Raw genomic sequence first — 13,963 nt, 5'->3', positions numbered from 1 at the left:
CCATATAACTGTGAAACATCTACACACAAAGTCAGTCAGTGAGGTAGTTTGAGCTCAAAATGCTCTTTTTAACTATTATGTAAAGCACATACGAGTCATTTGATCGTTATTTACTTAGAAGTTAAAACAACGCGCAGGTGCCTTCGTCAGGAGTTGCTGTGGAGACTCGTAGCAAATGTCTTGCTAACAAGTGAATCAAGTCATCAAGCTATAAACCACTAATATAAAATGAGTCTGTATTCTTAGGGAACTGCAAACATACTCGGAGAACCTCCGTCCTTAAAAGAAAAACGAAATCCTGCACAGTTCCTATGCCAAGCTGTTTTTTGTTTTGCTTTTATGGCTCTAGTCACACCAAACCAGCCTCCTAATTCAGTGACAGATTACAAGTAGTTGTGGTAACCAAATTGCTGGTTGGAAGCAATGTGTATCCTAATAACCGCACTGCATTCACTCTCAGATTTGCTAAGGCTTGCAAATATTTGCTAATTCCCAAATGCGGCCGATTGCCAAAGCATATCCGAGTCACTCTGTGCAACATGTCTGCAGTGTCTCAGTACAACAGCGGACTCCACTAAACTGGCTGTTTTCTGGTTATGCTCCTACATAAACCTCGGGTGCAGCAACTACATCACTATCAGTGGAGGAATTCCTCTTTCAAATTGATGTAGGTCTGGCTGGAGATTTCTGTGCATGTAGACAGCCACAGGTTGGGCTTTTGATTTTTGCTGTTCATTTTACAGTCAGTAGTCATTATCAGCAGCAGACGGCATGTTATTGTCGACTTCACGCCATTCAATCGTAAACTAGCAGCAGAGTGACTAATTTATTGCAATATTGAACACATTTGACCTTTTTTCTGTAAGTGTCCAAAAAGAAACACACAAAATCTCGTTTTAGATCGTTGCAGTTTTAATGCAATTTGGAAAATCTACACATACTTCAGGACACATTTGAGGAAAAAAAGTTTACAAAGTGCACACTGGTGTAGTCATCATCGGGTAATGGGTATAAATAAAATAGGGTATTATAAAATATATATATGAATATTTTGAAAGCTTTTGTTCTATACAGTTTGAAGTATTAGAAAATAGCTGACAAGGCTTCAGCTTTTCAATCGTACTCAAACGATTGAGTGAATTTACTGAGCTTCCTGTAACTGTGAAAATGTTTTCTTTCATTATTAAATTAATTTGTTTTTCACACAATGTAGATGTGACCAAACAGATGCACGTACAGTCGTACTGATTTGCTCCATAGAGGTTACTGAAATATTCACAGTCAGAAGCACATTAGTGTCCAAATACAGCACCCGACCGGTGGTGTGCACGCCGACCAGGATAACCGTGACCCGTGGAGCATATCTGCACCACAGGATTCAGGTGTGTTCACTGCTTTTAGAAGAGCCTGACATACAGCAGACCCTGTTGTGTCTGGGCCTTTGCACATCTCTCTGCTAATCATGAAGAATCGTCTTTTTTTTTTTTTTTTTAGATTAACAGTCAAATCTACAAAATCACAAAAAGAAGGGAAAAAATTACAAGTGGCTATTCAGATTGAAAACTGTTCCCAGGGTACCAACACAATTATAAATGAATAATTGAGAAGCTGATTATCAAAACATCGGCGCATAAACCTCGGCTGTAGTTTGCGCGATCTTGCAGTGACGTGGCACCGAACTGAGGAATGACTGACTCCGTGAGAGCTGAACTGTGGAGCGATGAAGAACAGGATCTTCACTGCTCAGGCTGCAAATACTGCTTGGTGAACTCCTCCAGCTGTTTCTCCAGGTCAGTGGCTTTATGTCTGCACACATCGTGTATAAAGAGAAATACTTGACTTATTACCTTCTTGGGTTGAGATAACATTTTGTGATATCTGTCATGTAGAACTCAACTACACGTTTCCAATTACTGTTATCATTCATTTGATCTGAGACGTTAACGTTCCCCACACTGGTTCCTGATAAATTCCCAGACAGACACTTTACTTTTCCCGTTATTCCCGATAAGAGAGGGAGCTGGACTGACCGCAGGCTCTTGGAGCGGCTCTGGATGCTCTCCAGCTGATCGATCTTCGCTGTCAGTTGACGGATTTCTGCCTCCAGCTCTTTCTGCGTCTGGTCCACCTGCTGACAGAGCCTAGCAAAGGTGGTTGCCATCTCCCTGGTAACACAGAGGGCACAGTGTGGCACTGCTTATTTATTTAGCTCTGTTACAGAGGGCGGGGCTGAGCTGTGTAGGTTTAAATTAGGAAAGGAGGCAGGAGGAGGGAAGCAAAAACCATGAGGCTATAACCTGTTCATGCACACAGAAGAGCAAGTGGCAGAAATGATTTTTAGATGGTTCACAGTGCACACCGTCAGCTCACTGGATAGACAGATGATATGAAAGGCAGCACACTTACTGTTGGACTTGTTTGCTACAGTTTGCACTCGTAAGGCTGACCATGAGCTGCATTTTATCGGATGCATAGTCCACAAACTGCCGCTTCAGAGCACGCTCCTTTGCCTTCGTGGTCCAAGTGAGTCTCTCGTATAGGTACAGCAGGCCATAGAGAGAGGCTGACAGGGCGATCAGCCTCCAGCCAACGGTTCTCCACACCTGAGAGAGAGTAGGCAGGTGAAGCATGCTTATTTTGCTGTTTCAGTGGTGGAAGCTTAGATTAAACATGTCGAGTTCAGCACCATGTATTTGCAAATACTACTCTTCTCTCTATAGGTTTACAAAGACGGTCGTCTAAACAATCCTTTTGAGCTACAATGGAACAAATATCAACCATTTTTAACAGGAAAATGTTAAACAGGCTAAAATGCACATCACAAAGTTGGGAGTACATGGTACATGTTAGTTCAGTGGTGGCAAACATAAGGCCTGAATTTCGTTGGACACACAGTTTTGGACATTTAGCTGAACTTTACATTACTTTTGATTTCTGAATACTGGAACGCCCTGGTCCATAACAAAGCTCAGGGAGTGCAACAAATAAAAACTCAATGTCAAGACAGTTTCTTACAGTTAAATATGTCCAATCAGAGTTCATATTGTTCGACTGTCCACTATTAACTGAGAGGTTAAAATGAGACCTGGGTTCTCGGGCTCCTTTTATTAAAACAGGTTCAAACATCTTTGACAGTGAAACCAGTGCTGTGGTTAAGAGCAGCTTCTTCTATTTCTTTCTTCTTTTTATTGTAAATCACTTTTGTTTGAAATGTGCTAGATAAAAAAAATGGACTTACTGTCTTCCTTACTCACACACCATATTTCATATGTTGGAATTAAAAACGACCTCAGACACAACATACCACTCCTCCAACGACCAGTACGCCCATTGAAGTGCGGGAATTGAGGGAAGCGATGGCTACTATCAGGTCCTCCTGGGTCATGAGGGCTGTCTGCTGGTTGGGCACTGCCACGGTCGTGGGGGGCGCAGAGGAGGAGGGTGTTTGGGTCTGAGGCAGTGCTGGGCGAGGTGTCTAAGGAATGACAAGCAGAGTTTTTCAGAATAGGATGTGAAAAAGTCTCATTACAATAATAATTCTTGATTGGTGCGCACCTGAAAGTTCTGGTCCACCAGTCTAAGAGCTCTCTCTGCATTGGCAGATCCCAGAAAGCGGTGGACTAACGCTTTCCAGCCCAGCGAAAACTTAAACTCAATGTCTTCCTGGAAGTCGCTGCAAAGTGTGGCGCAGTTTAGGTCGTAACTCATGTCAAACTTCCTGCTGTTCATCAGCATGGACACCTGGCTCTGGGTTGAAGAGGGAAGCAGAGGGAGCATGCTCTCTGGAAAGGGAGAATCCCAGCATAAAATGAAGAGAAGGCATATTTGGACACTAAGTGGGCAGCCCTTCAAAATGAGGACATTCACATTTGGACACATTTGGAGCTGGTATAATTTTAGGGACCTGCTGGGCTCAAAGTTAAGAACCAAATATGACACGTTTGTGTTGCACTTTTCCTTACAAGGAAAAAGAGAAACCGATTTATAGAACAGCTCCGGAAGTCTTTTCATCAGAGGGCACATTAACACCTTTACAACATCACTGTCACCGAGCACAGCTTGCATGCGTGCATGACAGTGACGCATTTGTCGCATAATGGGGCATGGAATGACGGCATTCAGCGAGGAGGGTAAATATAGCAGTGATCAGGGTGTAGCAGACATCAGCCTGAAGGCAAAAAGGTTCTGACCAAGTTTAGCAATGCTGCGAATGAGTGACGGAGCGAAAAAATGCTGCCCTGAAGCCATTTTCTAATAAAAAATATCCATTTCTTAAGAGATGAAACCATTTTCAGAAATTGCGTTAACGACTTCAGCTTTTATATTGCAACATTGCAAAGGAGCTCTTATTCATTAACATCCGTGTTACGTGAATTACCTATCATGTATTCCTGGGTGGACTGAACAGAGGCGTTGACAGCATTGGAGCAGCGGAAAGCCAAATTCTTGCCCATCCCCTCCTCCACGTGACCCAGCAGCTCCTGCCAACAGCAACAGGGGTCAGAGGTCAGATGGAAAAAAGGATCTTTGCACGCATGGCACTGTCACAGTGTTTATGCAGACTTTGCATCTGTTATTCCACTAAAACTGAAACTGGAACACTGTAGTGCTAAAGCTAGCAGATGCTAAATGCTTTCAGAGGCCTGTCAGATAAAGTTAAACTAAATGTGTGTAGTACACAGTGTAGCAGAGAGAAACTTCAGCAAGTAGTATGTACAGGCAGTTTATCTGCTTGGTGACTCAATGTGTAGCAGACAACTTTAATGAGCATCGATTGTTGACCCTTACAGCCGGCTAAGCAGAACATCATTTTATTGGCTTTTATTTCGTCTGAGGTGTTTTTATGCTGCCTTTACTTACAGACTTGTACATTTTGAGGACCTGAGGTGAGGGGTGGAAGTCACAGTGGAACTCATCAACAATTAAATGAAGGCGACAGATCTCCTCCCCCATGGCGGTGGAAACCTGGATAAAACGCAACATGGGAGCTCAAGTTGATCTAGTCAGTGACACACAATGGAGCTTCCTCTGGTTTCTGTCCAGGCATCAAGAAGTTTTTCCAATTTCAATATCAGCGAAATAAAGAAGAAAAAAAAACCAATTACAGTTTTATTTTTGCATATAGAGGTAATTAAGTTACTTTCATTTAAAGGAGAAAGGAAACAGACAAAAGCTCTGTTAATCAGCTTGTCACCTGCTGACTCTGAGAAAGTGATCCATGCGTTTATTTCATCCAGGCTTGACGACTGTAATAGTCTTTATTTCGGTACCAGCCAGGCTCTGCTCTTCAGCTAGTTCAGGATGCTGCAGTCCGACTCCTGACAGGCGCTCGTAAACATGACCATATCTCTCCAGGCTCGTTTACACTGGCTTCCAGTGCATTGTAGAATTGATGTTATTGCTTGTTTTTAAGTCTCTAAATGGAATAGCTCTGTCATACCTCTCTGACCTTTTAACTAAAAATACTGCAAACAGATCTCTCAGGTCAGCTGATAAGTTGCTTCTGATTGTCCCTAGCAGCAGGCTACACACAGAGCAGACTTTGGATCAGTCTGCCTCTTCAGATTAGGATCTCTCCAACACTTGACATTTTTAAAGCCTGTCTCAAAACACATTTTTACTCTCTAGCTTTTACTCATGACTGAGTGTTTTATTCTCTGTGCGTGTTTGTTCTACTTGTTACTTTTGTTACTATGTACAGCACTTTGGTCAACATGTGTGGTTTTTAAATGTTGCTTACAAATTGATTGATTGATTGATATAATATTTGCTATTTGCTGACCTACTGGCATTTATAACATCTGATAAATTTATCAGCTGATCTAAAGAAGAGACAGGTGAAACACCCTTCAATCAGGTGTTGATTATGCATAATTTGGCCACCAGAGGGCACCCTGCCATCTGCTGTTGGCAACGTGTTTGCTAATAAAAGCAGACAGCGTGACCAAGTTCATAAATAAACGAGAAATCTGTTTTATAAGCAGAAAAAAAACCTCTTAGCTGATATATAGTAATATCTGGCTCCTTAAAAACTATGATGAGATGAAACACCTAAGTGATCAGCAGATAATTAGCACTGCATGTGTTGGTGTAATCACAAAGTAAATATCTGAGGTTGGAGATCCTTCAGGGTAGAAAAAAATCAATTTCTCTTTTTGTCAGTGTTACCTTGGACTCCACGTCCTCACTGATCGCCTTGATCTTCTTTTTAATTTCATCGACTAGCAGGTTGAGTTGATTCTTGACAAACTCCAGCCGATCCATCTGATACTCTCTGTCCTCCAGTGCCGCCACTCTGAAGACCCCCACCCCCCAAACAGGAAATGCTGTCACACATGCAAACTAGCAGGTAAATAACTTGACAGTAAAACGTTGATTAGACCTGCACAGCAGAAAGAAGCAAAACAAAAAACAAAAAAAACACATGTTGACAACTCAAATGATCACATAATTTTTCAGCATGCTGATGTTTTATCTCTAGAAACCCTTCAGCTGGAGGAAGATCAGACATTATAAGTAAAGAAAACGTAGTGGGCGCTCACCTCTTCTCCGCGGCCTCGATGTGGATGGCATCCATTATGCTCTTGACTTGTTCTGTGATCTGCTTGGCCCTGATAGTGTGCTGCTCAAACTTTGTTTTCACTGCTGACTGCGAGATACACTCCTGCGAGGCCATAACACACAAGTTACTGTGACATTTACTGTGGCTGCTGCTGGACGCCGTGCGGGAACTTGCACGCCACCAGGGACGAATGTAGGACAAGATAAACACCTGCTACGTTTGACTTAAAAGAAGAAGAAAAGAAATGGAAACACAGGTGTGGAAACGACAGCAGCAGAGTGCGTATCTTGTGTCACGCAGCCCACATTTGGTCACAGTAGTGTGTTGGTGATCTCACAACAAAATTAAGAAATAAAAATCAACATATTAAGTGAATTTAAACACAAACGCAACAGAATGAAGGAGGAAGTGCAACATAGATAAGCAGGAATTTATGTCATGTTGGGATTTAAAGTAGCTGTTCTTCATTTTAAGTTAAGTAAAGAGTATCGCGATGACTTACTGGAAACAGATTCCTGACCCTGACAGAAGCAGCTCTCTAACGATATAGTAAATCTACGTCATCAGAACTGTGCTTTCTTTGTTTTTCTCACAGAGCACTTTTTGTTTCCCCTTTCCCAGCTGTATGATGATTTGTCTGATATGCTCTCTTCCAAACAATTCCTCCTTTATTGGGCTATTTCAGGTGTAAAGGAGGAGGAGAAGTGTATGCTAACTTGCTAACTGCCTACTTTAACATTTTCCTATGTTGGATGTAATCTGATGTTCCAGCATCCATCACTAACAACCCCAACAGCCAGACCAAGCTGCCAGTGAAGCCAAATGTCTCTTATTCTATGTGCTTTTATTCCCAGGATCTATACAGTAAAATACAACAAAAAACAAAATACCACAATAAGATGCAAAATTAAAAAAAATAAATAAAAAAAGCAGCAATAGAAAACTCAATGAAAAAAAATGTGGAATAAAACAAACGGCTGCCCTCACCTAAGTGAATCTAGATTTCAGCAATGAAGACGCAGGTTGATGTAAAAAAGGCGCAGCGAGTGGACGGCTCTGCGGGAGTCAAAGTCTGAGCAGCTGGCTGCTTCTGTCAGCTGTTACTGCTCGAGGGAAGACTCACGCCGACTCTTGGTTTTTTTTTTTAAACATCGAAACACACAGACTACTACTACTTTGAGCTGGCAAAGGAACATCTGAAGATTTCTTATTTATTCCACAAATGTTAGCAGACTTATGCAACAAGCTAAGTTCTGCTTCTTGTAGAGCAGCCACTCTTTTCTTCTCCTGCTCACAATGAATGAGGAAACAATCTCAGTTAGCTTAGCGGTGAGTTCCCTTCTTTCTTCAGCGGTAATTTCTGACGATGCGCTAACTGCAGCTCTCAGCAGGCATCCATGCAACCTAACGTTTCTTTGAATCCTATATTTGTAACGACTGAAACATCCATCCAACACTCAGTTTGTTAGTAAACATTGGAATATACGCTTCAATGTATTCGTTTTCCTAAACGCACACAAACACACCTCAAACCTCCTTTCAAAGCACTGAAACTCCTTCAGTCTCTCCTGGAAGCCCTCAGCAAGAGCGCCACCTGTTGGACAATTTAATCACATTAGAAAGATCATAAAGTTCTGAACATGACTGCAAAAATGCACGCGTACAATACTTTGACTCACATCGGATGTAAACATCTAAACCTCTAATTTAATATTCATTCATAGTTCTGCTTTATATTGATATCAAGGCTTCTGCGTAACACTGGTGAACACACGTGTATGAAATCTGGGTAGTACACTTTGTTAGTCCGACCTTCCCTGTATCCTCACCTGTTTCAGGCATGCCTTGTGCACGCTGCATACGGGAATTGAGCACCTCCTTTGCAGAGACAAAGAAAATGTGGTTGGGTGCCTTATCACTGTCCAAAACTTTGAGCTCATCCACCAAGAAGTTCACACAACGGTCTGTGTGCTGCTTCCTCACCTGAAAAAGAAGACACGCCACCTTCACGTATGAGGTTTTTTACATTATTTATTCTCAAAGTAACAATCTCTTTCATTGGAGGCTGATGACACAGCAATCCCATACTCACGTCCTCCATGTATTCTGGTTCATTTGCTGAGGCGTCCCAGCGATTGTTGAGGATGAAGATGTTCGGCTTTGAAAGACGCTCATTCACTTTGTGGAAAAAGTGCTTTTCCTAGAAGCAAAGAAGTTAAAGGACAGTCTGAGTAGTGCAGAACAGTAAAGACAGGAAGTCATTTCTTTCTTTCCAAAACAAAGCTCCTGCTTGATTTGACAGGGTGCAGACTGCAGGGGTAAAAATCCTCACGGTTTGCACACTTATGCAGAAATGGTAGCTTTATGTTTGCTACTCAGCCATCAAAGTTATTTACATAAATCCTCGATTTATATCTACAGAAAAGCCCAGAGTGGAATGCAAGTCTGCTTTGCCTTTAAGAACTGCAGCTGCGCTAAAGATCTCTGTGACTGGCTGTGTTTAGCTTCACGCTGTATGAATGTGCAGACAGAAAGAAGAGTGGGGCCTGTTTGTGGTCGGACACAAACACTGGCTGGTTGCACTCTTATCAGCTCAGCATAGAGAACATCCACACGGCCCCTCTGGCTCTCACAGAACTGGAAACTTGGAGTCAAACTGCTGTGCCACCATCCACTTATTTTTTTTATTTTTTTGCCTGTCCCATTTGGTTCTTTAGCCGTCAGAATTGTTGTCTGAAGACCAACAAGGATACCCAATGGATTTACTTTGCCCAATGGATCATCACGGCCTTGCCGTATTGGTCCATTTGATCGACCTTTGTTGTTATTATTATATTTTATTTTCAGTTGTTACAGATGGGACAGACATGACTGAGGGATAGGAAAGGGAGAAAGAAAGATGAAGGAAAAGAAAAACAGAAGGGAAGCGGGACAGTGAGAAAGGGCACTTAAAAAGAGAAAGAAGAAAAAAAAATCTCCTGGATCACCTGTTGAGAGAAAAAAGAGAAAACAAGCAAAAAACAAAGCAACATACTAAACAACACCATCACGTTAATCTAGCCAAGTGTAAACAGCAGTAAATACTAAATATTGAATGTTGTTGTGCAGCAAGCAGGACAGACAGTGCACAATGTGCTTGGAAATAGCAGCCAATAGAGGTGTAGTTTGTGTCTATGAACAGTGAACACCTGCGTGCACACCTATGTGGATCAGCGCGCTTGTATTCAAAAGGTTTCCCCATGTAACGGTCTGCTAGAGGATGTAGAGAGCCATAGCCCCGTCCCCCAGGGCATGAAGCAGGCATGGAAGAGATCCAGGCCCCAGACATCCAGAGGCCCCAGAGTGCGAGAGTCCAAGGAGGACCACTGGAGTGTGGGAAGAGCTGAGGAGAGCCCCAGATGAGGGGTCACCCAGTAGCCACGGAGCAGAAGCCAGAGGGGGCTGCAGTGGCGTGCCCGCCGGCTCTGCCGGCAGCCAGCTGTGCCAGAATGAGGGCCCCCTTTGCCCCGGAAGAGACCTGACCGACCAACAGGCACCAGGCCCCGCCAAGTAGTCACCGGGAGTGAACTGGTACATACCTGAGCGCCCAGCCCCGGACACCAAGAACCACCAACGCACCGACCCCTGAGGGCATCAGTTACCAGCAGGGAGTGTGGTGAGGGGAGATAGGTCTTTGGAGGACACCATCAACTTAAATGAAAACTTAGAGGCTTATAGAGCAATGACGGGTGACAACGGGCCGACGGACACAGCGACCCTATCATCTAATAGCTATCAATATATGCATTAATATACGTTTAAACAAGTAACTGACAAAGAAAGAGCAGATAAAAGATCAGTAACTAACAAGCCTAATAATGGTTTTAATAATGGTTTTGATGACTGACACAAGCATATAGGCAATCTGAAAAAAGCTGACTAGACAGATCAGATAAGATGACAGGTGCTGGCAATACGATGACAAAATTCAGAGCTGAATTACAAGCGGGAACAATGAGGGAATTTCTTTGATCAATCCTTAAGTGAGTGGCGCTCACCCATGGAGCTGTTTCGATGATTTAAAACGTTATCCGGCCTTTTCCCCAGCTCGGGTTATTCCCTATCTACGCATGAAAGTACTGCTGCAACTAATTATTGAAACAGAGTGACACCAGGACAGCAGCCAAACATGAGTTTGATGTGTGTGAGACACTTTACCGTGTTCATGAGTGTAGACTCCGAGTTTGCCACCAGCACAAAAACATCAGCATCCAGGCAAAACTTGTCTATCCAGCTGTCCAGCTCTAACGTGACGTCTGTTCCGGGGCTGGAAGTCAGAAGGGAGGTCAAATACACCAAATGTACGAGATAGGTGGACTTTTCAGATGCGAAGATCTGATCCTGTTACCTGTCTACAAGCACCAGGTCATCTCGCAGCAGAGCACATTTTGTCTTTGGCCAGAAGACACGTACTAGGCAGCCGGCATCCAGGCTTTCATCCATGAGAAGCGCGTGAGCCAGCTGGTTCACGGTCTGCAGACAGGGAGGAAATCCACTGATGTTAGGAATATTTACACAAAAAGTTTATAGTAATGCAAATGAAAATTATAGCACATTTTGCAGCCACCAAAATGTGTTAAAAACCACCGAAGGGTGCTGAATTGTCCCAAGAATCCATCAGAGTGTGAGAGAGTGTGTTAACAAAGCACCTTAGGTCTGTATGACTGGAAGAAAAGTGGCTTGTAGTGAAAAGTGCTTTGAGTGCTTGATTCGAGTAGAAGCGCATTATTTATAAATATGAGTAAATTTACCACTTGGAAACCCACCTAGCTTTAATCACTTGAGTTATAACACGTAAAAACACCGGACTGATTATTAGGAAGGTGAGACGAAGCCGCTCAGCTCCACACAGTAAACAAGACTGTAGGGTCTCCTTTAAATTTCAGACACCTGACACTGCAGTAAACAGCCTGCCTTCATGTCACATGTTCTTACATGGCTACAAGTTCAGCCTTTGCCCAGTTCAATTTGCATTCAACTGACTATTTACGTGGCTGTAGCTCACGAGGTAGAGCAAGCCATCGACTACCTGAAAGGTTTGTGGTTCAATCCCTGGCTGCTCCACTCTGCATGCTTGCAGACACATCGGAGTATGAATGTGTGTGAAGTTAGACAGAAAGCACTTACACAGAAATAAGTGCTGGTGTGAAAGCGCCATATAAGAACCAGTCCATTTAGCTACTCAAGTGCTACATTTATCTGCAACTGTGAAAAACTTCAGTCCCATTATTACTGGTGTTTTAATAGCAAACCACAAACAACAAGAATAAGAATGTATAGTATGATAGAAAGAGCGGCAAGCAGTGTGAGCAGATGCTCTGATTAACGACCACGGTGGCATTCTGGTGCGTGTGTTCACGTAAACTTTGTCCTCGGTTTCTCTGGAGGGGATCAGCTGCACATAATTACTAGACAGAGCTCGCAAACTTCCAAAAACATTCTGCTGCCTCTGAATTAAACTTACCTTGACACTCTTCTTTTCATCTGAGCCGTCTGTCTTGAGGTAGGCCTTATCGTCATCGGTGCCCTCCACACTCAAGAAGCAGTTGGTGGTGTGGCCAATACCACTTGGCAGCACTCGATCCCTCAGCATGGCATTAATCACTGTGCTTTTACCATTACTGGTCCTGAGATCAACAAACAGATTCTTTACTTACTTATTTAACCTTTATTCACACAGGCGGTCCCACTGACACTCGAGGTCTCATTTGCAAGTGAGACCTGTTGTTGCTCAGTGTGCTCATAATTTTAAAAACTCATAAAGAAATGAAAGTGTTACGTACAAAGTTCCTGTTATTTTCAGCTAGTCCAGCTGCTGTATGGTGCAATTTATTGCCATCTGACTGAATTACTTGAATATAGGACATGCTTGTTTTGCTGTAACACATTAGTTTCACGGTCAGGTAACTACTCGAGGCACTGACTCATAGTTAAAGAAAATGAAAGTAAAGACACGCCCTTCCACACAACAGGGAAAAGAGTGCTTTACATTCCCACGACCGAGAGCGTCACAAAAAAAAAAAACCCACTCTGGAAAATACCATTTAAGAATAGCACCGCTTTTGGTAGAGCATGTGTAAAGCATCATGGTTATTATAGTTCAACGAAAGTAAACATAAAAAGTAAAACTAGATGTGAAAACACCTGATTACACTGAAATAAAAATAAAAAAGACTTCTTTAGCAAGACTTAAGATGAGTGTGAGTCCACTTTCTTCACAAATGCACCGTTTATATTGTAATACCTGTTCTGATCTTCTTAAATCTCACAAACACATCACTGAAGTAAACCGATAACAAAAACTTTTTATTAATAAAATGTCATTAAATAAAAATAAATCTGGTCAACAGGTAGACTAACCTGCCAAAAAAGGCCACTTTCATGTGCCTGCGTGCCAGCACCTCCTTGATGACAGCCAGTTTGTCTCTATATGCCTTAATCTGCTCCTTCTGATCCTGAGTTGCGATGTTCTCCAAAGCTTTATTCCCGCTGATGTCTGTCAGCACAAAAACACAGCATGAAGAAAAGCAAGTGCTGTGCGCCTCCTGCACCAACACTCCTGATTGACAAGAAGTCGGTGTTAGAAGCTCCCAGGCAAACTTCTCTCACCTTCCACAAACTCTGAAGTCTCCTTCACGTAGTGGAGTAGCTGCTCGAACACATCGCTTATCGTCTTCTTGGCCACAACAAAGTGCTTGAGAGGGGAAAACTCGCCCCGGGCCGAGTCTGTCCGTCTGAGTGGAGGCGCCGCAGCCATGCTGGTCAATCTGAAACCGGAGGCGTCAGCAAGGACAAACACACTCGTATCAGCGGGCACGAACAACACCGCAAACACAGTTTGGATCGAGCCGAAACACTTCTGTTGATCTTAATATTACAGTTACATAACTTAAGTATCAAAGTATCAAACTGCAGTGGATGGAAGATGGATTGTTTATTAAAAGTGTTTTTAGCAAAGTTATCGAACAAGAGTTAGCAGTGACGCCGTGCATCTTCCTACACATTGCTACACACGGTGTTCAGATAGGTAGCTGTACACACATATGTCCGGCTTTTCCCGGTTAGTTATTAGCAGCTGTAACACTTGAAAATCTCTCACGGTGAGTGCTGTCCTGGAGGCTAACCGATTAAGCTAGGTCATGTTACAGGCAGCCGTAAGCTAGCATTAGCCCCGGCGCTACTTTTTTTCCTCACCGCTGTCCAAAGAGAGCCCGCGTCCTCTTCTCATAACACAAATAATATAGATCCGGGTGGACAATGCAGAGATCTCCTTTGCTTACTGGAAGATTGATTGCTGTCAGACTGGCCCGTGTGTTCACTGTAATGTCACAGCGCCAAGTTAGTTAGAGGAAGAAGTATGCT

The 13,963-nt window shown here is 43.0% G+C and overlaps 1 protein-coding gene across 1 annotated transcript; it reads right to left on the bottom strand.

Moving 5' to 3' along the window:
- Positions 1-891: 891 nt before the first annotated feature.
- mfn1b (mitofusin 1b) lies at positions 892-13,963 on the bottom strand. The gene is made up of 18 exons (XM_004570241.3): positions 13,796-13,963; positions 13,211-13,368; positions 12,962-13,097; positions 12,066-12,228; positions 10,950-11,074; positions 10,760-10,868; positions 8,655-8,762; positions 8,392-8,545; positions 8,089-8,156; positions 6,543-6,664; positions 6,169-6,295; positions 4,861-4,965; positions 4,379-4,481; positions 3,556-3,782; positions 3,305-3,475; positions 2,407-2,603; positions 2,031-2,165; positions 892-1,806 (listed from the first exon to the last, which is right to left on the bottom strand). The coding sequence occupies exons 2-18, from the start codon at positions 13,356-13,358 to the stop codon at positions 1,737-1,739; spliced, it is 2,268 nt and encodes a 755-aa protein (XP_004570298.2). The 5' UTR covers positions 13,359-13,368; positions 13,796-13,963; the 3' UTR covers positions 892-1,736.

This window comes from Maylandia zebra, linkage group LG23 (genome assembly GCF_041146795.1).
Source record: "Maylandia zebra isolate NMK-2024a linkage group LG23, Mzebra_GT3a, whole genome shotgun sequence".
In the NCBI taxonomy this organism is placed as follows: domain Eukaryota; kingdom Metazoa; phylum Chordata; class Actinopteri; order Cichliformes; family Cichlidae; genus Maylandia; species Maylandia zebra.
This window is presented reverse-complemented; position numbering and strand designations above follow the sequence as displayed.

Excerpts from the sequence above, each read along its gene's own strand:
- mfn1b (XM_004570241.3), bottom strand. The coding sequence starts at position 13,358 with ATGGCTGCGGCGCCTCCACTCAGACGGACAGACTCGGCCCGGGGCGAG. Across the intron at positions 12,229-12,961 it reads AAAGTGGCCTTTTTTGGCAG|GACCAGTAATGGTAAAAGCA; the intron begins GTTAGTCTACCT and ends TGTTGATCTCAG. Across the intron at positions 8,763-10,759 it reads AGTCTACACTCATGAACACG|GAAAAGCACTTTTTCCACAA; the intron begins GTAAAGTGTCTC and ends CTTTGCTTCTAG.